Raw genomic sequence first — 27,131 nt, 5'->3', positions numbered from 1 at the left:
CACCCCAATTACTTGTAATAGCTAGAAACAGTAGTCTAGAAGTGGTTTAGGACACCTTGGCCGGGTAGTCCTACCATGCATGGTGAGCTTGGGGACCATACATGTGGTTTGGTTCTGTGAAAAAGCCTACTGGTTCGGTCGGGAGTATTGGAAGAACGGATGGTTAGGGATCATGCATGCAAATTTGTGGTGATATTATATGATGCAATTATGTCACTTATTTTAATGCTTGTTTATAACTTAGCTTGTTAATAAATAATGTAGATTATCTTAGTTACTGAGATTTTTATCTCACCCCGTGGATTATCATTTTACAGGTGCTACCAGTGAGACTGAGCCAGGAAGGAAATTGGGCAGGGGCTAACATATCTGCTACACTCTTTGTAAAGCCCGATTTTGTTTTGAGTGGTGTATATAAACTTGTTATATGATATTATATGTTGCCAACTAGGAATGCATATCATTTTGATTGGTTGCACTTGTTTCATACTATGTTGTTGTGTATTTTAGCCTAATATTGTATATGAGGTGAATATGTGGTAATTTTTGTGGTGATGGGCTAAAATACTAATACAAGTGCAAGGAATATTTTATCTATGTGGTGACAATATATTTGTAATGTATTATGTGGCAATAAAGGCCAAATAGCAAATATGATGTTGATTTGGTATTTTGGCATAATTGGGAAAAATGACCATTGAGTGGCCAAATTTTGTGTTTGGTATGTTTTTGTGTGTTTGATTGGTCACTCAAGTGTATTTTGATCTATTGGACTTGGTTCAAGCCTCACAATGAGTTAATGGTACAAGTTATGAGTTTTGGATACTTGGATGGTTGAAAATTTCTTTGAAAAACTGACTTTTGCATCCGAGTATCTAAAATTCTCATATAGTATCGGATCATAACGAAACTTATACCATTAGTTAGCTTATTAAATAAGCTTCGTGTAGGCTCTTGAATCACTCTAATCGGACATCGGATGTGAAAATGGCGCACGTTCAAAGTTCATCTAGAAAAGCTGTCATGACAACATTGCTGTCAAGGACACGCGCGCCGCGGCGCACGGTACAGCAAGAAAACATTGCTCTCTGTGCCACATGCCACGGTGCACGGACCACGAGCCGCGACCAAAACACTTAAAAATGACATTTTTGGCCTTGTTTTGAAGTGGTTTGCTTCCTAAAACTTTTCCATGCTTTCAATACCTTTATAAATCATTAAGTTTGAGCTCAAACTATCAATTTAAAGGGTTTTTATGGGATCCTAATTATTCCTCAATTATTTTTAAAGGATTATTAGTTTTAACCCTTATATATATAATGTGAGATTAGGAGCAAATTCTTGCTCTTAATTATGATTGGTTGTTGTGATTGTGTGGTGAATTTTGGTAATGTCAAGGTGGACACTATAGCCAGACTACCAGATGTCCTATAGTAACAATCCCATAATATGCTGTGCTGGATTACCCATGGTAACAGCCCGCATAATGCTGCAATGAATGTCCCATGTTGTTAACCTGACCATATGGATTTTTCACTCAAATATCTCCACACACACATCCCTATATATACTAGGTGAACTCTCACCCTCATGATCATGCTTTTTCACAATTATCACTACTCATTCATATGTTCACAACATATAATATCATAACATATAAATATGTATCATTTGAAATCGATAACCTTTCAAATATCATTTCACAAACTAATGTTCATGTTAAAATCATTTTCAATAACAAATCACGCACAAAACTCGTAAACATAGTTTCTTATTTGATATTTACTTCTACACAGTTATAATAGTTAACAAGTATAATAAACTATATGGTTACCTCAACCCTTCTATTTGCTAGAAAGATCATAAGATTCATGCATGATTTATCATATATACATATTTTGAATATGTTGAGAGCAATTTCATGCATGATTCAATAGGTCACTTGCATGAAATTGCACAAGTACCTAGAAATATTATTCCAACAGTCTGTCAACTACCAAAACTATATATGCGATTCAATTCAAGCCTAAATGGGGACTTTTGATTCTTGAGCAAACTTAACCTAAGCATTCAAAAAGCTTTCAAATTATGCTTAAACATCTTGCATTCATTCATCATTCTTGAAAAGAATTGTGAAAAAGCTCTCATAAGTTTATAAACTTTCAACTATAATTTATTTACTCTTTAAAAGGGTCTCTTTGTGAAAGTTTATTTCATTCACCTGAAAATCTTGAAAAGGTATTTTTCAAGTAGTTGTAATAACTTACTGGATTATAGCAATGTTTGTTAGTTGATTCAAGAAAGTTAAGTCTTATGAATTGTATTGTGATGGCAAGCACTCTTTAAAACTTGTGAACTTAGTTGAAAATCTCAAGTGTGATCTTGAGGACTAGACTTAGGCCAAGTTTAAGGCTGAACCAGTATAAATCTTCTGTGTCTCATCTTCCTCCTTCATACTAAACTATTTCACTCTTTTAAGTTTTCAAAAGTTTTTATGTGTTATCTAATTCACCCCCTCTTGGGTGCCAACTTATCCTATAAAATGATGGTGACGCATTGCAAGAGAGGAAGAGATTTTTGACTCAGCCTTGTAGCTACTCAGACGATAAGAAAGAAGAGGCTTTGATGATGAGAGACGAAGGAGGATGAGGAAAACTATAGGTTGCACACAAAAATGGCAGACAAAATGGTGATGGGCACCGATGCTAACGACGAGCATCACACCAGCAATGGCTGTAAAGGGAAGGGGAGAGAAAGAGGATGATAAGGGTTTATGATGATGAATCTTAAAGCTTTTGGTCTCTATCTGCTCACACAAATGAATGAGAAGGAAGAGAAGATGGAAACAAATCAAATTAAAGAAGGGTATAATGGTAATTTCAAAAGGAAAATGAAGCAAAAATAAAATCCCATTTTATGACTAAAGATTCGAACAACCTTAGAATTAAAGGCAACATTAATTACCATTAAGCTGACCATGCTCTTGATAAATTTGCTCCATAAATATACAAATATCAATAAATTACCTTGTCATAAATTTTAAATTTAACCTAAATTAATGGATTATTACAAGGAATTTCTTATTGCATACTATAAACGACATAGTTGTACAAATACAACCATCTATGCTATACCATCCCATACAAAGTCATACTTTGCATTTAAATTTTTAAATTTTCAATCTTGTTATGATACTTGGAGCCTACTCTTACATAGCAAAAGCTGCAATGTTGTCATACACATTTACACTAGATTTGAATCCTCATTTACAAATCCAAATGTCCCATAAAGGTTTTCAAACATATAGTCCCTTGTACCATTATAGTACATGTTATAAACTTAATTTTTTGACAAGACAATGCCGTTCAAGTATGTGAAGATCCTTTCACTATTTTTTAGTATTTCTAATTGTCGTCAGACTAGTTACACTTTACAAATCTTACTGCAAAATGAATAATTGGACTTATACGTGCCATTGCATACAACACCAACAACACTTGTATAAGGGACTTTTTTACTTTCTTCTTCGTTGCTTTCTCTTACTTGTATAGAACATGATTCCTCTTTTTTTTCCTAAAGTAACTATAAATGACACATCTTTCTTATGAAATAATTTCATAGGGGCATTCTCTATGTTACTCTCAAAGCTCCCACTCACATCAATATATGTAGGGATGATTGAGCTCTTTATCTTGTTTTGTATATCCTTATTTTGTGACCCTTGAAGAGATACAATGTGGCCAATTTTCTTATGAGTAGGGAGTTCATTATTTAATAAATATGGCTTATCATAATTCTAATTCAATTACAATCCTAGCTCTATTTTCACTCATGAAGACATAACTCTTTGATTGCTTAGAGTATCTAATAAAGATACATTAGTTCCCTCATTGACTTCTGCATTTCCATGTTTATGGAAATTATCATAGACATATGCAATTGACCCCCACGATTTAAGGATATTAAAATCTAGATTGTCTTTTGTCCATAACTTGATGTGACTAACTTTGAGGGCACATGGTTATGTCTGACGATAGCTATTAGTCAAGTATCCTTAACATGAAAATTTATGGACTTGTTTATGCCATTATCAACTTAACCATGTCTAACAATATTTTATTTTAGCAACTTCACTCTATTATAGAGTGCTTGGGATATTTAACTTAATTATCCTTGTCATTTCACAGAGTTCAATAACTCCACTCTATTATAAAGTGCCTGGGATATTTAACAACTTAATTATCTTTTTTCTTTTCATAGAGTTATTTTAACTGACTAATCAAATATTCACGATCCTGATCAATTAGTAACAATTTAAAAATTTTTACTACTTATTTGATTCTGTACCTCATTTAAGTACTATTTAAAGCACTTAAAACTTCTTATCTGTGAAATAAAATTTTCATGATTATATCATGAATAATCATCACCGATTTACCAAAACTCTGTGGGTTTCTTTGACACTTATAACACCACATAAATTAAAATTGAAGAATTGTAATGGATATTTTACTTTGGTTTTCTCATCCAAAAGGTTTTCTCATTGCTTTTATCAACAAGACAATTCATGCACAAGGACATTTTCTCATTAGAACTTGAGTCTAGCATTGCCTATTTAGCTAGATATTTCCTAGTCTAAGCACATTAGTTGCTCATATCAATATAAGTTTTAAAACAATCATAAAAGTGATTGTTACTAACAATATCCAAAGAAGTTCATAAAAAAATTGATCAAAAATAAATTGCTCATTTTATAGTGTCTACAACTTTATCATAAAAGTTTACATTGAACCTATAATACAATAAATTAAAACAAAGTTTCATTAGTGTTCTAGTGCTTAAAAGACACTACAAAAAATCTTGGTCTTTTTGAAATATGTGAATTGACTCAATTTACTAGTATCATTTCCTTTTTATTTCGTTCAGAACAATTCCTTACAAATTGGCCCATTTTTTAGTTGGTATAGCATTAAATCATTCTTAGGTCAACTTTCTTCTTGAATGACTTCTCATTTTTTGAAACTTAAACCAATCTTCTTACCCTTCTTGTTAAACTTCTTCCACCTTTTAGGAATCAGTTATCTTGTTAAACTTAGCAGAAGGACTAGCTCCATCAGTTATGTATGCCTTTCAAAGAATTTATAAGCTTTAAGGCATTCATCTTCAAGCTCCAAATGTTTTGCTACATTGTCAAAAGTGATGATGTTCTCACTATGAGTCAATTTCACTTCCATGTGCTCCTAACTAGAAGGAACTGATCTTATAATAGCCTAAACTTGATATTCATTAGACAATATGTATCTAGCTTCTTTAAGTTCCCGTATCATGTTAGCCATCTCACGCAGATGTTTTTTTCATAAGAGTATTGGGTTTCAACTTAAAGGTGTCAAACTTTATTGTCATCCTTCTTAGTTTAGTAGTAGAAGTACCTCCAAACTTATCCTTCAATGCAATCCACATTGCCTGAGCAGTGGCATGCTATGCTATGTTGGTTTTCTTTTTTCAGGCCATGTAAGCCTTATGATCCCTCTTATGTTAGCAATATTCTCAACTCTAGGTTCCTCCATTATCATAGTTAATGGCTCAATCTTATATTGTTCCTCTCATACGTATAAGACCTTTTGGTGTCAAATATCCCAATTGTCTCCATTTAGCTTATCCCCTTCATTCAATTTAGCAATTATGTTCTTAGTAACTATTCTCAATTCAGTCACAAAACTATTCCACATGAATAGTTTTTTCTATTATTGAATAGAACTAAAGAACATTTCATCAATAAGGCATAGGAAAGCATATAATGTCATGTATTTGTATCTATCATTCTTAACTAGAATAAAAATGACACCATAAAGTCCACAATTAGCAAACTATGTTTGCACCTCCCATCATATGGATTATAGTAATGCCACTAACATCTATCAAAAATTTTATACAAGTACTTCAAAATAGATTTTCATCTACAACTCTAAAAAAACTCATCTTTTAAAAGCTCCCACTCAAATGAAGCATACAATATTTATATTAAAGCATTTAACAAAATAATATCTAAAACATGCTTCATAATACTCAAAACAAACATTTAGTCTTTGTACATATTTGAAACACAATATAGAAAAGTACAAAACAATTATATGAGTGGGTACTTTCATGTATTGTTATCACTTACCATTTTATTATTTTTTTTTTTCATGATAAAAGTTTATTTCCTTAAATCTCATAAGGAGTTCTGGTTTCATCATTTAGGTGAGTTGACTCTTGTTATTAACTTCTTTAAAGTCTAGATAGGACTTTTATAATGCTTTACCCTTCCAAATATGGTAAGACCATAGGTTCTTTTTTAACCATTTTCTAGTTTAGGAATCGAGAAAACTATAAATGCCCATAGCCTTACTCCAATATTCTTCAACACATTTGAATACTTGGATTTTAACTTCAACTCACAAATGTAGAGTTATCTCTTTGTCTCTCTAATTGTTCAGAATTAATTGGGTCCCAAAAAGTTATTAGAGAGTGTATTCAATATAGCATTTTCCTAAACTCTTTTAGCAAAGAAAAATTATTCCTCATTTTACTAAGCTTATTTAAAGTATCAATACTTCACCTAAGAAGTGATTTAGAGGAACTAACTCGTGCTATATTATTATGTGTTTTTTTATGGTTGTTCACGTATCCTCTCTCCCTTTTTCACACGAGAAAAATTCCTCAAGATTAATTGTAAAACTTTTATATTTATTGTACCTTTGCCATTATCGTCTCATTAGGAATAATATCTCTATTATTAAAATTTTGACTCATGTTTGGTTTGGATTAACAATTGTTTTAATTTGCATTAACATTTGGATCACTTTTTTCATCCTCACCAAGTGGTACTTATTTTTTCATAGGTTTCATTTTAAAATCCTCGCTCAAAGGATCATATTTTAGAATAAATGTTTATTTGAAATACCTCTTAGAAAGACATTCTCCAATATTTTAGTACTTTTGGTGGACTCACAATACATATTTATCCATATGATAAATAATTTTAATAATTATATTTATTTTCATAATTTTTAAATATTTAAAATTCACTTTCATGAGCACTTAAAGCCTCTTAAAATGATTCAAATATTCTTAAAAAAATAAGAAAATTACATATCAAAATACATATCTCGACTTTAGGGATTTTTAGAAATGAATCACGTCTCAATTAGATGCTTCACACACTCACACGAGCCCCTAAATGAGTCCAAATCAAAAATTCTAAAAACATAGAAAAATTTCATAAAATCCCACACTCACTAATAGAGTATAGGCCACACCTCCATTGGACTCCACACACTGAGACCTATTAGGTAATGTGATCCGTTTGTCCATTGGGTCCTCTTGTAGGCTGCACTCACCACTTGGCATTTTACACACTCGCACGTGTACACACTCGCGCGCGCACACACACATATTAATTTTAAATAAAATATTATTACTTTATTAAAAGGTTGATCGATTTGTTGTCCCGATTTCACCAGATCTATCAACCTAATTCCAAAACTAGTTTCGTCGTTTTTTTTTTTTGCCAAAAATTTTTTTTTAGTATATAGGCCAAACACTTTAAGAGGCCCAATGAATTTTTTTAACATTGGGCCCAAGAATCAAGCAGGCCTAGAACTTGGAACATCTCTTTTTTTTTTGGACGATCAAAACAATGTCATTTGGATCATCTTAAACTTCCAGCCGAGTTGAGTGATGGGTCAAATACTAACCCAAATACTTTGGGAGCCATATATCGTCTATCTAATCTCCGTTTCATGCATTCTTGGTGTTATTTTCTTTATTTTTTTAGCTCTACCCAATGGTGCCAACCGTTTTCAAAAAAAAACCTATTTTCCATTTTTCAGTTTTCATTTACATTTGGCAGTTTGGGAAGCTTTTCTCAAGCATAGGTTGTATGAATAACATATACAACCTCCTATAACATATATATAACTCCAAAAAAGCATGATTCATTCGAACTTTACCTTTTATTCACAGCAAGTGTCACCCCTAAAAAAGAGGAGAGAAGAGAGAGCAATTTTGCTTTTTGTAGTAGAGAAAAAAATGATTCATTTTGATGCATTGCCCCAGGCCTATATCACTCCCACTCATGGAAGTGTTTGGACATGTAGTAACTATTCCCTCCCATAGCTCAAAAGAATAAAGGGAATATTATACTCAAGTGCCTAGCTTTAGTGCACTAAAAGACTCAAACTTCTCCTTATTCTTATAAATCCCCATGGGCTTGTATTGGGCCTAACCTACTAAGAGTGGATAACCCAATAAGGCTGCATTTTGAAGAATCTTAATTCTTTAAACTTGATAACTAGTAATGCATTTTCAATATTATTTTTTTAATTAATTATTTTCATATTTCATTTGGATAAGGTACGTAGTGTTTGACATGATAGATTTGAATTTAAAATTTATCTTTAAAATCTTGTATTTAAAATATTATATTTAAAATTTATATATTTAAAATCTTTTGTTTGGATAACAGTATGAAGAAATTTTTAAAATAAAAAAGGGAGATGTGTTTCGAAGCAAATTAAAAAAAAAAGATTAATGAGGTTAATGAATTTACTTCTATTTTTTGATTGGTGAGAGACAAAAATAATAAATGAGAGAAGACATGAGAATTACAAACGCAATGATGGTAAAAACATGAAGAAATGAGGGCATTGAAGCACCTGAAATTTCAAACAACTAGATGTATGAAGGAAATTTAAAATTACAAAAGATTTATTATAAGATATGGATTTGGATTTACAAATCCATATACTTCTATATAACCAAATGAGGGTTAGACTTCTATATATTTAAATGAGACACTTGATTCAAATAAAAATCTAAATTCTCGTTAATTCAAACACATTATTTTTGAGATTAAATTACTCCACTGTTGTTACCACAAATATAGGAGGAAAAAGTTGGCAGAATATAACGGCAGAATATAGGAGGAACCTAACAAAATATATATGATTTAAAATAAGAGAAATGAAATGGGAACTTGTAAAACGCCTATAATACTAAAATAATGATCAAGAAACATTGACAGAATATAATATACCTTATACAACTGAGAATCTTGCTTCCACGTGCACTCAGCTTATATAATTCAACGCATTTGACGTGCGTCAAGTATGCAGGAATAATCCAATTTTTTTTTAAAAAAAACTCTTTTAGTAGAGATATCATCACTCAAGAAATCCCAGTCCATTCGAACCACCCAGAAAGCTATCCGCTTTAAGCTGGGGAAAAAATCGCAATAATTCAAATAAATTAACAGTGAGATAATGCATTCTACTTGTATGATAAAATGATGGAACTGTGCAATATTTGCAAAAAAATATTAAATTAAAATTGAGATGTAAAACATTCTCAGCATCAATACTTTAAGAAAACAAAAATAAACATGTCTACTCTAAGAAAATAAAAAATAAACATAAATAAGACTAAATACAAAACTCTTCTAAATTTTGAGATAGTTGTACAAAACCTCACTCACCTTTAAAAGTTTAAATTAATCTTCCTAACTTTTTAGTTTTTAACTATAGATTCCCTTGCTGTTATTTTTTAATTAGTTATCTATTTTACCAATAGAAGTTGCTCAGCTGTTGTATGCTAACAATAACAAAAAGATATAAATAAAATTTTTATGAAGCCATAATTAGCTTGCATTGTATTTCACTTAAGCTGCTATGTGTCTTTTTTTAAAAATGACATAGCAACTTATGTTAATAAAATAGCTAAAAAAGTAATAATAGGAGAGTCTGTGATTAAAAAAAAAATAGTTAAAGAGGGTTGTGGTTGAGATGAAAAATAATCTTCATATCAATACTTAAGAAAACAAAAATAAACATGTATACTCTGAAAAATTAAATGATATTGAAAAATAATAATTGTTATATAACAATTATTCTCATTTCTAGTAATTATTATATAGCAATTTAATTTTATCTAGTCACTCTCATTTTTACCTCAATCAAACGGGGATCTTAATTAGTCCCATCACGAGCTCAATGTATTAATTTTGTGCCGTTGTGTTTAACTGTATAAACGAAAAGCAGTTAAAGCCGTTGCTTGTGTGTGTGTGTGTGTGTGTGTGTGTGTGTTCTTGGGCTCTCTCTCCCCACAACACACATAACATGCAAATCTATATAAGTGTGATCTCAAGAAACTATTTGTGTTTTGCTTTGTGACTGTGAACTGAAGGGAAAGATTAGTGCTCAAGAGAAGAGGCCAAAGTTCAGAGGTACATACGAACTAGATCTTTAATTAATGTATGTGTTTTCTTCTTTCAGATATATATTTCAGAGCTTGAATTATATATCCTCAAAGCCAAACATGCATGGCTGGTCGATCAAATCAAGAATCTCTGTTAACGTTATTATTATTCCAAACTGAGAAAAGAAATTGACTGATGCAATATAAATGTTTGGATACAAAGAAAGTTTCGCTCTACATATAATTTTTGATATTGTCTTCAAATTAATGATCTTGCTGTTATTATTCAAAAGTGGAGATAGAAAGTGATAGAAAGTCGAAGAGACACATGTTTGGATGCCAAGAAAAAGTTTTTCTGTTATTAATCTCTTGAATTATTTTTCCATGTTGAAAGCCAAACAATTGTTCAAAAATCAAGACTCTTCCTGTTATTATTTCCCATGAGGTTTATTTTTCCATCTGAAGATAGAAAGTTATTGAGGCAATGACGTTTGGATGCCAAGAAAGTGTGTTTTTCTTTAATTGAAATTAATTTCTCGATCTTCTTAAAAGGAAAGAAGGGAATTACACAAGATTGTGATCAATGAATCCTTCATAATTTTTCGTAGTTTTCTATTGTAATTTATGATCCAGAAATTCATCATGTAATAAATGTGTTATATTTTTCATTTTTTTGTAATTTTCCCTCTGTACTCTTGTTTAATAATGTTTAGATCCGTACAATCATAAAAAAAATAGTTCTCGTGCAATCTGACAAATGTTATTTATTTATTTATTTATTGGCCAAATATTATATGATTTTATTATGCAGCTGCAAGGTGAAGCTATGGAAGGTGATGATCCAAACAGTACAACGTCTTCAGGTTTTAATATTTTGTTTAATTTCACTTCAATGATTTTTTTCTGTTTTTTTATTTCTGATATAATTCAATTAATTGAAAACAAGGTATTTTGTACATATAAGATGTTTATTGTGTTATTATTTTAATTCTTAAACTACCAAACCGTTGCCTATTTTCATCTTGAAATAATTAATTAATTAGATGTGAACATTTTAAATTCTTAAAAAAACGACATTCACCAAAACATATATAACACACAAAAACAAAATAGATGTACAAATTATTTTGATAGTTTAACTTTCGTCATACACCTTCTTCACTGGGAGAGAAAAAGAACGATGATTTTATGTTCTTACATAATTAATTAATTTAAAAATTATTTGTTTTTATGTGAAGCTGCAAGTAATGCCATGGGTGATGATATCTCAAACAATACTACACCATCTTCAGGTACGTATCAAACAAAAATGCATATTATATGGGAATTATCTTTTGCCTTAATTTATTGAAAATTAATTTTAGGACAGCAAATAAATATCAAAATTATTAGAAAAAATATTTTATGATAATTCACAAACTTTGTACCGCTATATCTGACAATTGAGGTTACGTTCCACTATTCTTTTTCTTGTGATCTTGGGTTAGCCCTTGAGGAAAAATATAATATAATTATTTATTAATATTAATACTTACTCCCTCCGGTCCTATTTATAAGTCATTTCTACCAACCTCATCAATACCAATACAATAAAAGTACAAGGAATAAAAGTAAGTAAAATTTCAAACATGCCCCTATATAACAAATCTAAAAAGTAATGTTCTGTTACTTTTTCTCTCTCATGAAGGGTAATTTTGGAAATACCTCTCAAATATTACCTAAAAAGACGCACCGTGACTTATAAATGGGACCAAATACACCTTCTAGAATTGGACTTATAAATGGGACCGGAGGGAGTAGTTAGTTGTTATCTATTTTTTTGGTTGCCATGGACATCATTATTGTTCGTTTTTGTTTTACCATATTTATCTTTAATTTCTAGAACAAACATAATTTTTATTGAATTAAGTGGTCTCTTTCTGTTTTAAATTTGATTGAGATTATTTATAAATTACACGAATTTTATGTGAGCTAGATTTGTCAAAATTACACCGCTGTCATTCTATTCTTTAGAAAAATTGTGTGTGAGTGTGTGGTATAGAACCTTTTTATCATGTTTAAAAAGAACATATACACTAATTTTATTATATCTATCTATAAAAAATTTGTATATATATTATAAACTATATGTACATGTTATTTGCAATTTTGCACAGTTTAACTTTAGCATGCACCTTCTCCACTAGGAAAAAAAGAACGAAGAATTTATGCTTTTTTTAGAAATATATATATTCCTTTTATTTACCAAAAGATCTTTGCTTATTACACAATTAGATATATGTCCCAAACAATACTTCGTCTTCTGGTTTTAATTAATATTCTCTGCATTTCACTTCAATGATTTTTTCTGTTTTCTTTTTTTAATTTCTTTTTTTGATAATATTCTATTTAGTTGAAAACAAAGTATTTTGCACATACAAGTTATTTATTGTTTTTATCATTTTAATTATTAAATAAACCATTGCATATTTTCATCTTGAAATAATTAAGATATGGACATTTTAAAATCTTCAAATAACATTAACCAAAACACACCACAAAAACATAATAGAACTACAATTGATGAATTTATATGTTCTTACAGAATTAATTAATTTAAAAATTATTTGTTTTTATGTAAAGCTGCAAGTAATGCCATGAGTGATGACAATACACCATCTCCAGGTTCGTATAAAAAAATTCTTTAATTTATTGCAAGCTAATTTTAGGAGTTTCAATTAATTTTATTGAAAATTCTATATTCAAAGCCTCAAAATTATTTTGGACAGAAAAAATCTCAAAACCTCTGTATCTTAATTTCAAGAACAAAGATACCTTTTTGAATATCGAATTAAGAGATTCCTTTAAGTTTTAAATTTCATTGAGATTATTTATAAATTATATTACATGAATTTTTTATGTCATTTTTCAAAAATATACCACTGTCATCTTCCCTTGTAAGAAAATTATATATATATATATATATATAATGCAAAAACTGTGTCAATTTTAAGAATAAAAGAAACATTAATATAATTAGTGTATATATATATATATATCTATAAAAATTTAGGAGACCACAATGTTTAGTAAAATTCATTTTTTAAAAAATATGCAGATGATGGTAAAACCATGGAAGGTGATACTTCAAAGAGTACTTCATCTACAGGTATATATCAAACAAAAATTAATTTTTTTAATTTAATTAATTGGATATATATATATATATATATTCTTTTTTTTATTCTATCGTTCGATATTTTAGAAAACTTAGGATAATTTAATTCAATTCCATCAGTTTTATATATATATATATATATATGTATATCCTATTTATATTCCTATGAGTTTCAGTCTTGTCCTATTCTTTTAAGCATTTTGATTTGAATGAATTACTTTGAGCAAAATATTCATGGATAGCTTAACTAGTAATGGTTTTCCCACACAAGTTATTGACTGAGAAGAAGACTAAGAACATAGTTAGTTATTTAATTTCAAAATAAACAAAAAATATATATGTAATTTAACAAAACTAATTTTAAAACAATGTTTTCTTTTTATATGCAGCGGAAAGTAAAGCCATGAAAGGTGATACCTCAAACAATAATATTCCATCTCCAGGTACGTATTAAACACTAATGCATATTAATTTGTTGAGAATTAATTTTGGGAGTTTCTAATGCTAACAGTTTAAAAATAAAAGGAACAATAATATTGTTAATATATTTATAAAAACTACAGGAGCCATAATGTTTGATAAAATTAATTTGATATTCCTTATGTTGTTTTACTTAATGTATATGTGCAGATGCTAATAATAAAACCACTGAAGGTGATACGTCACAGAGAGCATCGCCTACAGGTACACATCAAACAAAAATTCACATACATACATACATATATCATGCTCTAACATTTTTTACAATCATGAGTAATTTAATTGGATCTTGATTCTATATATTTATATATTATTATGATCATTAAAAAAGGAAAAATAATGCATACATGAAGATTTGCTTTTGTTGACATTTATGAGTCATTAATTTAATTCGGAAAAGTTTTGTTTAGTAAACTAATTATTTCTTGTTAATGTGCAGCTGTTGGCAAAACCATGGTAGATGATGCATTTTCTGAAGGTACATATCCTATGCTTACTATTAAGTAATCAATACCTAGTTAATTATTATTTTCATTTATTTGCCAACATTAATTGTAAAAACTAATTTGTATCAATTATAGAACCCAAAGAAACATTAACATTATTAGATAATAGGGATAATGCAACTTTTAGTCATATTTATGTTTGGGGGTGTTATTGCTTTAGTCCCTCAAGTTTAATTAATTTCTATTATTTCAGTTCTTAAAAACAAAATGGAAGAAGTGGAAAAGATGGGAGGGCAGATAACGTCACTAGAGAATGATGCTATGGCAACTGATGACAACACATCAAGGCAAATGGTGAATGACTTGAAAAGAAAATATGAGAATCTGGTGATATTTCACAGAGTGCTTCATCTCCAGGTACATATAAAACACACACACGAATCATGTTCTACCTTTATTGACAAGGATGAGTAAATTATTGGATCTATATTCTATTCATATCCTTATGCTTGTCCTATTATATAAGTTTGTCTTTCTATATACATACAGGAAGTTTTGCCTTTATGGGCATTTATGAGTGGTTAATTTATTTGGGAAAATTTTTCTTTAATAAAATAGTAAAATTATTGTGTCGATTTGCAGCAGTTGGTAAAACCCTATTGGAAGGCGATACTTCAAAGAGTATATCATCTGAAGGTACACACACACACACATCCTAATCCAGTGTTTATTAATGACCCTTTATTTAATTACTCCCTCTGGTCCTATAAATATATATATATATATATATATATAAACTCTTTTTTCCCAGCTAATCTTGGTCCAAAACTATAAGCAACTTAGTTGTACAAATTTTTTTCTATTTTACCCATTATATTTATTAACTTGGATTGTTGTGTGAATTTATAACAATATAATTAATTAAGGGTAAAAAGGAAAAAAAAACTATATATCTTCATGAGAATAAATATTTTATTGGTATAAAAATAATTGTTGAAATTAAAGCTTAATTAATTATATTGTTGAAAGCCTTTATTTTATGGACAATTATGAATGATTAATTAATTCAATTTGTTATTGTTGTCATACAGAAAATTCAGCAAAGGCTTCAGAATCGGAAGCGTCGTTCCTGAACGATCAAGAAGCAAATACTGTGGATATTGAAGAAAGTATGATGAAAATTAAAGAAACGAGAGGGAAGATAAGGTCATGCCAAATGGCGAATGACTTAAACTCAAAATATGAGAGTATGAGGGAGGAAACCAAAATTATCATGGCTCAGCTTCGTAGCCGCTTGTCAAAAAAGTAATGACTCTGATGCGTCCAAAATATATAGTATTGTGATGAAATGAATATTGGAACTAATGAATCGTGTTTTTGTTTTTGTTTTGTGGAGTTGCATGTTTCGTATGTGGCAATTTGAAATTCTGTTTCATCCATTCCGGAATCTAAGTTCCATCATTTGTGGAATCTGTACATTTCATATGGATGATTGGAGTCATGAGACGTACGGAATTGTATTCTCTATTTTTTTTTGGGTTAAAAAGCTAATTTATTCCTAAACTTTTTTTTTTCCCAAAAGCACTAATTATCTTGAAGTTAAGGGTGAGGCAATATTACCTTTAACTACTAGGTGTCCAGCGCTTTTGAAAAAGATGTTCAGAAACATGTTAGTATTTTAATACGTTCTTTATGAGAAAATATTTAACTGAATTGGGTTTTGAAAGTTCACAAAGGCTAGAGCATACCTCCAAATTTAGAGAAAACTTATAGAGGTATTTATAAATCATCCACTAACAAAGTTTTTACATCGGTAGTATGATTTGATCCCACTATCTTATAGGTTAATTAGTTATGAGGCAAAACCTTATCAACCAAAACCTTTGGTAGCGCCTACAAAATTATATTCTAGAAATATGCCTTTATGGATGGAATTATATTCCATAATCGTGAGATGCAATTCTACGAATTTATGCGCATATATGAATTTCTCCTAATATGAACCATATACATATTGTCAATATCAGCGTAAAGATGTAATTAAGATTTTCTTATGGCAAGCAATTTTGAAGAAGTTGCGTACGTACAAAGCAATTTTGATGTTTGAAGAATATGTACAAATACAAACTATTTATATCAAATAAAATGAAAGAAGAGATCAATAAATAAATATGTGTGATAAAGCTCATGTGTAATCCCAAAAAAAAAAAAAGCAGTGGGAAGTTCTCATATACTATTTGTTATTGTTGTATTTTTAATTAGTTTCTGTTGAATGTTTTGTTGAAACCTAATTTAATTATTTTTTTCTCTTACTATGCTAAAACTGCGGTTTTCGTTCGGTTTCTTATGGTTTCAATCCTAGCTAGGGAATCCACCCAGTTCTATTGAATAACAGGAAACAAAACCAAGCTTATATATACTATAAAAAATTTGGGCTTTTGCTCAATTATAAAATTGCTTATGTCTATTGCATTATGTTATTAAAAAAAAAAAATCTGATGTCTAAACTTTAGTTTGTCAATAATTTATCACATTTCGAAGCTTCTAAATACCTAGGTAAGCTTCCATTATATATAATGTGATTTATACCTTTAAATATTTGATTTTGACGGGTTCTGAGAAGGAAAATGATGATTGAATGGTGGATCTTGAAATTGAGAAATTTCTACCAATTAGAATCAGTTTAAATGACTTATTTTAAAGTTACTTTGATATTTAGTTAGAGGAAATAAGGAGAAAATCAGGGAGATTGGTGTTAAATCATGCATAAATACCATGTTATATGCATGTTTTGAAAGTGTGATTTATGATCATTTACAGTGGCTTTTAATAATCCTGCTTGACTAACTCATAGACCATAACTTACATGCGTGTTTGTGAATTAGGCCTTTTGTCACTGGGACATTATGCTCTGTTGGCCCGAAAAAAAAAAAAAAAGAACTAGGGCCTTATGTCTCACTGAAAAATTTTAGTTTTAGGTAAAAATTTGTCCCTTACCCAACCCAGCACGTCACACTCCTAGCTATCATCCACCACTCATACCAGTGTGTAGTTTGCACTTCATCCTATCAGGTGATCTAACTCTCTTATAAAACTAGAAAGGAAGGAGCCTCGGTAACCTTACTTACTTGATTTCTCCTTGTTATTTGTAGCTACCACTAACGCCTGCCCCATGTTTAGTGCAATGGTAAGTGATTCCTTTGATGGCTTTCTTTGACTATGTCTTAGGATTTGAAAATGCACTTCTGTTTGATAGGAATCTCTCGACGTTCCATCCAATTCGGCAAGGCCCATGGATTTCTCTAGCCTTCACTTTGACTTTGAAGCTAAGGCCTTAGAACCCCCATATTTCTTGTTAACCTTTAGAATTTTATGTCATTTAAACATTCTACTTAGATTTTAATATTTATTGGCACAATTGTACATATTTTGAGTACCTAAATTAAAAAAATATGTATCTTGCTTTAAGTTTGCACACTTGACTTTAATTTGATATTTTTGGTTTTAATCAATGTTATTATTGCTTAGAATTTGGTTGGAAGCATTTTTGGACCCTTATTCATGCTTTTGGAAGGTTTCATGATGAAGAAATCAACAAAGGTGATTAATCACGCTAAATGAGAGAAGTGTGCAAAACAGAGCAAATTCATTACCAAAGCTGCGACTTCAATTTATTTGTGACTTTTTTTGCTGACATCAAAACATTGCATTTTGCTTAGTTGAAAAAGCTTGGCTAGGTTACATATATGTGGCTTGCTCAACCTAGAATGCATTCTTCAGACTTTGAGATGCATTTGGAGCTTGATTGTGCTGAGATTTGGGCATTGAAAAAGTTTGGACTAAGAGATTGAAGTTTTGAAGATATTTGAAGCTTATTTTCTTTTGTTTTTATGTTCCTCTTCACTTTCCTCTCTTAGAATTTGATTTGGATCTGAGTATTTTGTGTATTTGTGGTTTGTGTGTGATTATGAGTAGCTAAGTACTTTATTTTAATGTTATTTAGAACACTTGTATGGATCACTATTACAAAAAACACAATTTACATCCCTCAATTTATGTCACTTTTTAATAAAGTGACATAAAAAAAAAAGACGGTGATAATTCTGTAAATAAGTGCTCAATAGTTAGAAACATTCACATTACTTTTAATAAAAAGTAACATAAAAAATAATACTTACGTCATTTATTAAATTTAGGAATTGATATTTAAAAATAAATTATGTAAATTTACGTCTCTTATTGTTAAAAATAGACATAGAAATTAATCCACGTCTCTTTTTAATAAAAAGAGACGTGAATTTAATAGTATAATAAATTAAGAATTATAATTTATATTTAAATAATCAATGTTCTTTTTATTAAAAAATAGATGTGGATTACATGACTGAAATCTAAAAATTTATAATATAAAAAATTTATGTCTATTTTCATGAAAAAAGGACATGAATTTTATACTAAAAAATTTTAATATAATTTTAAGCTCATCCACATCCTTTTTTTTGACTAAATGGGATGTGGATTTGAGTGATTAATTTAAAAATATAAATTTAAAAATTAAAATTATATATATCATTTTTATATAAAAAAAGACGTGAAATTTATTTTTAAAAATTTTAATAATTAAAAGCTAATCCACGTCGTTTTTTAATGTAAAAAGGGACGTGGATTTGAGTTTAAAAAATAATAATCAAATTGACAATTAAAAAAATATTATTATTAGAATAATAATTTTAGAATAAAAAATTAGTATAATAAAAAAGAGAAAAGGTCAATGGGGGAGTTAAAAAGGAGAATATTCTTTTTATAGGGAAGATAAATATTTAGACTGAATATTTAAACTTATAGATGTCACTTTTTTGATAAAATGGGATGTGAATTTGAATGATTAAATTGAGAATATCAATTGTAATATCTACGTCGTTTTCCTATAAAAAAAGATGTAGATTTTATTTTTAAAAATTTTATTAATTAAATTGATATTTTCTGAAGTCATTTTTTATTAAAAGTGATGTGATATTATTAATTTACTTTTTTTTTTTGCAAAATCACGTAATATCCACTTCACTTTTTCAAAAAAAAAAGGATGAGGATAATCTAGTAGAAATTTTAGCTCCAACTTAAAATTTTAATTTTTTTTAAAAAAATTTCATAATATTCACGTCTCTTTTCTAGAAAAAGAGACATGGATAATCTAGTGAAAATTATAGCTCTAACTCAAAAGTTTAATTTCTTTTAATTTTATTTTTTAAAAAATCTCATAATATCCACATCTCTTTTTAAGAAAAAGAGATATGGATAAGCATGTCTATGTCAGGCCCCCGAGAAATAATTTCATGTTTTTAAAATTTGGTAATATCCACATCTCTTTTTCTGAAAAAGAGATGTGAAAGAGAATTTAAATTGCCTCCTTTCTTTTTTGTTATGTCTTTTCGCCCGCAAATCTCAAAGTCTGAAAACCTCCAGCTAAAAAATAGAAGCTTCTAGCTCTCAAATCAGCAACAATCCATAACTCATCTTTCTCATCTCATGAAACCCCAACTCCTCCTTTAGCTCGTCTCCTTCCTCATCTCATGAAACCTATAGCTTATCTCCCTTAAAGTTTGGCACCTATAGCTCATCTCTTAAAGCTCAGCTCCTTATCATGACCGATAGCTCGTCTTTACCCAAAGCTTGTGACACCTATAACTCAGATCCCTTTGGCCCTCAGCTCACCTCAACTAGCATTATCCGTTGGTGACCCTCAGCTCCTTCGCCTTGCTCATCGTCGCCTCTTCCACTTAGGTAATTTTTTTAAAAAAATAATTTTTGCTTATCCCATTATTTTTTTTAATGCCCAGGATTTTTTTTTAGCTCCATCCCATAATTTTTATTGTATTGCTTATCCCATTAAATTTTTTTACTGATATCCCCTCTATTCAAAATTAATTTTTTGCATTGCTAGACAATAATTTTTATTATATTGAATTTAAATTTATTGGAATTTTTTTTTTTACTGTTGTCTCCCCTTTTCATATCTTTTCTTATTCATAGCTTCTCCCAATGCATTACTAGCCTTTGTTTATACTTTAGTTTGATATTTAATAATTTTTGCTGCTTAAAATACTTGATTTGATAATGTTATAATTTTAGAGGTCCCATTTTTGTAAAGAAAACTCTGCCAATTTTTTAAAAAACCTTAATATGTTTGTGTAGTACCAGTGGTGATACAATTTTGATAATTTTGGGTCTATGTTGGTTTTGATTGGTGCCCCAAATTTTATTTTTCTATCATTTCTTTGATTTTTTTTGAATAATTGTTTGTGCTTTTAAAGCTTGATATTCTTTGCTAATTTGTGTTGAAATTATCACAAAATTAAGGTACATATCTGCGTAACTTTAAAAAATTATTATGAATTTATTTGGGTGATTTTGAGAAAATTAAGTTTCCTAGCTTTGGAAAACGTTATTTCTAATGCATGATACATGATACATGATTATTTGATATATGCTTAAAGTTTATGATTATTTGGATTATTTGATACATGATTATTTGATATATGCTTAAATTTTGTGATACATGACATATGCTCAAATTTAAGCATATTTGATTATTTGGATTGGTTGAATTGTTTGATTTATTGTTATTGATATTTGGAGAGGGCCCATTTTTAAGGGAAAACTCTGCCAAAATTTTATTAAACTTTAACATGTCCATGCAAGTTAGATAATTGCTAATTTGATGGACTTTGTGATGGTTGATTAGGTAAAATAGAATGGATTGTAATTGGATGAATGTTTGGAGAATAAGTGAGGAATATGAGAATGGCGTGGACCAGTTTCTTGAATTTTCTAGGAGAAATGTTTCTAGTAAAAATGGGAAGTATTGTTGTCCTTGTGTCAACTGTATGAATAAAATTGAGTTGGGTATTGCTGAAATAAAAGAGCATTTAATTTGTGATGGGATAAATTTGAGGTAAACAAGATGGATATGGCATGGGGAAGCAGGAACAACTTGTGTGTCCTAAAATGAGCCAATTATGAATGATTGGGATGATAAAATAGAGGACATGATTCATGATGTTGGGGTGGCATCATTTGCACAATCACATGTATATGACATCTTTCGTAGTGATGCAGAGAAACCCTTATACTCGAGGTGTACTAATTTTATGCTCTTGACAGCTATGTTGGGATTGGTTAACTTAAAGTCAAGAAATGGGTGGACCAATTCAAGTTTTACAGAGTTACTTGAGTTCTTAAGTAAAATGCTTTCAACCCATAATTTTCTCCCAAAACATATGTATGAGGCAAAGAAAATTTTATGCCTGATGGATATGGATTATAAAAGGATACATACTTGTCCTAATAACTGCATACTATATAGAAATGAGTATCAAGAGCTACACAAGTGTCCAAAATGTGGGACCTCACTCCATAAAGTGAAGAAAGATAATGGTGCTGATAGTGTTGATGATAATCATGAGATCATAACAAAAGGTCCTTCCATTGTGGTATCTTCTAATAATACAATAGTTTTAATATTTGTTTGCTAATCCAATAGAAGCAAAGAATTTGAGATGGCATTTTGATGAGAAGATATCTGATGGAAACTTCGTCACCGAGCTAATTCTCCACAATGGAAGACAATAGATTACATGTTCCCTGAATTTGGTACGGATCTAAGAAACCTTTGACTTGGACTCTGTACGAATGGAATCAACCTATATGGTAATCTTAGTAGCACACACAGTGCATGGCTAGTCTTATTAGTTATTTACAACCTACCTCCTTGGTTGTGTATAAAGCACAAGTACATAATGTTTGTTGGAAATTGTGCCCTAGGGCTAATTATTATATTATGGACATTGTTATTTAATGAATTTCTCTTTTGTTATCATAACAATTGCATGTTTAATATGATAACTATATCCCTGGACAAACTATAGTGATTGTCCTAAATGTCCCTAGTCGGTCATCTTTGAGGGATCATAGATGAAACAAGACTACTATGACTTTGATTAATAATAGAGATACAAATTAAAGTCATAAGCACTTGAAAAAGTATAAGGTGCTGGACCGACCTGCTATGAGAAAGTTACATGGTACAACTCATAAGCTTATCTCATATGTAACTATATCACTAAGCCCTTTGACTTGAGATCATCATGGATTCCTATATGATGACCACTGAACTTTGACCTAGTTAAAAGTCACCTTTGATCAGGTGATCATAAAAGCTATGATTGAGTTTAGTGATATTCATACAGAGAAATATGAGTAGTCAAGATATAATTTGTCCCTCACATTAAGTGAGAAATATTAGTAGCCCTCTTGATGAGTAAGACTAAGAAAATATATAACCATACTACAATGAAAAGGGTTTTTCCATTGCTGCTATCAGTCTACTTAGAGATCGAGAAAGTAATGGTTAGGTAAAGGAGAATGACAATTCCATGTCTCATACTTGACCAAAATATCACATGACAAAAGGGATGTGATATGGTTGCATGATAGGTTACATCAAATCATCGATCCCTATGTGAATTGGGTAGTTGCAATGTCTTGCTAGAGGCCACTTGTGACTTATGGGCTAATAGAGTAATTAGCCTACTACCAATTTCATATGGGCCTACAGGATCGCACACAAGAACAGCCCAACTCGAGCTATAATGTCTAAGTTCATTGAATCTAGAATATGTCTAGATTTAATGAATGTAATATAGGGTGAATGAATTATATATATATATATATATATATTTGAATATTTATGTGAAAAATATTTATATATATTTGTATATTTATATGAAATATAAAATTCAAAATATAATTTTATATATATATTCAATATATATATACATATATAAAATTAAATATAGATAATATAATATATATATATATATTCAAAATATATATGCGTGTGTATATATATATTCGTATATGTATAATATGTATATGTGATATATATTATATTATATTATATTAGTTTTAAATTTAATTTTATATGATAGATTAAATTTAATAACTAACATGATATGAGAAAATATCATGTCAGTTTTATAATTTGAATTTATAAGATAAATTCAAATTGGATATGATATTATGGATTAAATTTATAAGATAAATTTAATTAAATTTTCGTGGACTTTTAAGTGGAAGGCGAAAATCTTTATCTACATACTATATATAGATAGATGTGTCCTTTATGAAGGAAGAGAGAGTTAGAAAAGTTCTGACGGTAAAAATACTTTGAGAGCCGCGAAACACCCTATAGAAAGAAAACTAACATTTATAGAAGAATGGACACCGGGAGTGCTAGCATGCTGTTCGAGTTAGAGAGCTGTTCGTGTGGATACTGGTAGAGGGAGCAGATCTACTTTGTCAGCTCCTGAGATCCAAACTCTTGAAGAGATCGTGCGCTAAGTTTGAAGAATTAAAAGGTAACTCTTTTATCCACCTTAACTTAAACGAGTTCGTTTGGTCCATATCAGGATAAGAACTTTAAAATTTTAATTTTTCACTGCGCCTCCCTATCTAACAATGTTGTCTTTAATGATTTTAAGACCAAAACAGCTTGAAAATGATGTTGATATCTACCTGGCACTTTTGATCGAAGACTTAAAAATGCTATGGGAGGAAGGTGTGGAGGTATTTGATACTTATAAGCAACAATATTTCAAGTTGCGTACCATGATTTTCACCATAATAAACTATTTTCTTGCATATGGAAACTTGTTAGGATATAGTGTTAAAGGGCACAATGCATGTCCTATATGTGAAGAAGGCATGCATTATTACCAACTTAATCATGGAAGAAAAACAGTCTACTTTGGTCACCGAAAATTTCTTGATCGGCATCATCCTTATCGTAAGTTGAAGAAGGCTTTTAAAGGCTCACAAGAGAATGAAATGGCTCCTAGGGCCTTGACTGGATATCAAGTTCATCAACATGTGAAAAGAATGAATGTTACTTTTAGTAAGTATAAAAAAATGCAAGTGAGAAGAATTTATAGAAGAAAAGGTCCATTTTTTTTAATCTTCCTTATTGGTAGAGTCTAGATGTGAGGCATAGTCTTGATGTGATGTATGTTGAGAAAAATATATAAGATAGTCTTGTTAGTATGCTCTTGCACATAAGTGGGAAGACTAAAGATGGAATAAATGCTAGATTGGACTTAGCTGAAATGGGAATAAGAAAATGCTTGCAGTTATAAAGAAAAGAGGGGAAGAGAGCTTATTTGCCATCAGCAGTGCACACATTATCTAAAGATGAGAGAAGAAGTTTATGTGAATGTTTACACAGTATTAAGTTGCCACAGGAATATTCTTCAAATGTTAGCAAACTTGTCTCCATAAATGATTTAAAGTTAATAGGCTTGAAGTTGCATGATTTCTATGTGTTGATGTAACAACTTTTACCTATAGCTATTCGAGGCATTATGAAAGATGATGTCAGAAGTACTATAACAAGATTGTGTATGTTCTTTAATGCTATTTGCAGTAAAGTCATTGATACTGATAAGTTAGACCGATTAGAAAATAAGGCTTATATTATTTTGTGCCAATTGGAGATGCACTTTCCTCTAATATTTTTTGATATCATGATGCATTTAATAGTTCATTTGGTGAGGGAAATAATGCTTTGTGGTCTTGCTTATCTAAGGTGGATGTACCCATTTGAGCGGTACATGAAAATCTTAAAAGGATATTCTAAGAATCCATACTAACCTGAAACATCAATTATTGAAAGATATGTGGCTAAAGACGCTATTGAATTTTGTACTTCATATTTAAAAGGGTTGAAGGCTATTGGAGTTCCTCAAACTCGACATGAGAGGATAAGAATTTTTGGTAAGGGAACACAGGGGTCAAAGTGAAAAGTATGTCTCGTGAAGAAGTATTGCAAGCACATCTGTATATTTTGAATAACATGGAAGAAGTTCAACCTTAGTTAGATGCTCATAAAAAGTTGTTGAAAGACAAGTACCCAAGAAAGAATGAGATGTAGTTGGCTAATGAGCACAATAAGACTTTTAAAAGGTAGTTAAAGGACATGGATATGAACGAGATTGGTGCGTCCGATACAATAACATGGTTAGATGAGGGGCCTCGTTTTGAGGTTGTATGCTGTGGTGAATATGATAGAAATGGGCATTCCTTCTACACAAAAGCTCAAGATGATAAAAGTATGATGTAAAATAGTGGAGTAATGGTAGAAGCAGAAGCGATGCATTTTTCTAGTTCAAAAGATAATAACCTACTATTGGCTTCTATGAACTACTCTGGAGTGATTAAAGAGATATACGAAGTAAACTACACCAAATTCAAAGTACCTATTTTCAAATGTAAATGGGTTCATTTTAATGCCATGAAAATAGATAAGGAATTTGGATTTGTTTCATTTGATCTCGATAGGGTTGGCTCTAAAGATGAGCCCTTCATTTTAGTGACTTAGTCGAAACAAGTGTTTTATGTCATTGATCTAGCAAATAAATAGCATTCTATTATACCACAAGGTAAAAGACAGATTGTTGATATGGAAGATGATGACTCAAGTTTCAATCTTGATGAAACCCTACCTTTTACTACAATTCTGCCTAGATCAACTGAATTAGATTTGGTCGATGATGAATATGCAGTTAGAGATGATCACTATAAAGAAATTTAGGAAAATGAGTAAAGTATGACCCAATTAATAAAACAGTTGTTTTGCTTTTGCTTAATAGTTCATTTATTTACTTTTATATATTTAATTCAAAAGAAAATTACTTAATTGCATCATTTTTCTTTTTTTAACAGGAACATGGAGGGTTCTAGTGGGGATGCTAGTGACATGTTCGGCACATCTAAAAAAAGAAGGGGTAGAATAGTATAAAGTTAAAAGAGCTGGCTTTATGTCAAGGCATTATAGAGAGGGTGCATTTAGATTTTCATGATTATAGAACACCACTTGGTCCAGAAGGAGTTAAGTTCATAAGTTATATAGGCCTTATAGCCTGATCTAGGGTTGGGATCTTGTACAATAAATGGAAGGAAGTACTAGAAGCTATAAAGGACTTGATTTAGAATGATATTTTGGTATGAATATTTTTTTTATGCTATTACTTCACTTATATTTGATGTTATTAACTCACTCTTTATATATATTATACCTTATAGCTCACTTATGATATCCCTCCTACCCTTGAGATAAAGAAATATTGGCTTCAACAAGTACGTGATCGGTGAAAAGATTTCAAGTCAACACTTTCCAGGGAATACATTCAAGGAGAGAAGAAGAATGAGGATCCTTATTTGTAATATAATTTTATTGATCATGAGACTTGGATACAATTAGTGAGGTCATAGAAAGGTCTTGAATTTCAGGTAAATTTTGATAGAGTCAATCACTAACTTGGTTTATTTATTTTTAAAATCTATATCTAACTATGTCAAATTTAATCATAGAAATTAAGTACACTGAATAAAGAGAGACAGTCTAAGAATAAATATCAACATTACTTATCTCGGGGGGGATATTGGAAGCTGGACATGAAGCTTATAGAAGCTTATTTAAAGGAATTGGAGGAAGTTGCAAGATCAGACCCTAACATTATTATTAATCCCCCACCTCCTCCTACTCGTCAAAGAAAATGGAAGGAGGCAAGGATCAAGAAAGTCTAGTACATCACTCTAGAGACTGTTAAAGTTGATGTATGGATTGTGAGTAATTATACTAAATGAATTAAATTGAAATTTACATTTCGTGGTTTTCATTAGTTGTATATTATAGGATTCATTTGAGGAACAATCTTCCCAAGGTTCATTTCAATCTATCTGAAGAAAGGACATCTTAG

The 27,131-nt window shown here is 30.1% G+C and overlaps 1 protein-coding gene across 6 annotated transcripts; it reads left to right on the top strand.

Annotated features, from left to right (window-relative positions):
* Positions 1-10,211: 10,211 nt before the first annotated feature.
* Positions 10,212-15,704, top strand: LOC129317627 (uncharacterized). 6 transcript variants are annotated; one of them, XM_054961959.1, is made up of 11 exons: positions 10,212-10,264; positions 11,048-11,099; positions 11,475-11,528; positions 12,859-12,900; positions 13,334-13,384; positions 13,783-13,836; positions 14,024-14,077; positions 14,313-14,351; positions 14,573-14,736; positions 14,965-15,015; positions 15,411-15,704. In XM_054961959.1, exons 2-11 carry the CDS (start codon positions 11,063-11,065, stop codon positions 15,450-15,452), a joined length of 588 nt encoding a protein of 195 aa, XP_054817934.1. In that variant the 5' UTR covers positions 10,212-10,264; positions 11,048-11,062; the 3' UTR covers positions 15,453-15,704. The 6 variants fall into 6 exon arrangements, with proteins under 6 accessions (XP_054817934.1, XP_054817933.1, XP_054817935.1 ...); XM_054961958.1 differs by having other exon boundaries at positions 14,962-15,015; XM_054961960.1 differs by lacking the exon at positions 12,859-12,900 and having other exon boundaries at positions 14,962-15,015.
* The last annotated feature ends 11,427 nt before the right edge of the window (positions 15,705-27,131 follow it).

Source organism: Prosopis cineraria, unplaced genomic scaffold, assembly GCF_029017545.1.
Source record: "Prosopis cineraria cultivar Desert tree isolate PC_DT_omini unplaced genomic scaffold, ASM2901754v1 PC8, whole genome shotgun sequence".
NCBI classification, from domain to species: Eukaryota; Viridiplantae; Streptophyta; class Magnoliopsida; order Fabales; family Fabaceae; genus Prosopis; species Prosopis cineraria.
Note: the sequence above shows the minus strand (reverse complement) of the source record. Positions and strands in the feature narration are given on the sequence as shown.

Excerpts from the sequence above, each read along its gene's own strand:
- LOC129317627 (XM_054961958.1), top strand. The coding sequence starts at position 11,063 with ATGGAAGGTGATGATCCAAACAGTACAACGTCTTCAG. Across the intron at positions 13,385-13,782 it reads AAAGAGTACTTCATCTACAG|CGGAAAGTAAAGCCATGAAA; the intron begins GTATATATCAAA and ends TTTTATATGCAG. Across the intron at positions 14,352-14,572 it reads AGATGATGCATTTTCTGAAG|TTCTTAAAAACAAAATGGAA; the intron begins GTACATATCCTA and ends CTATTATTTCAG.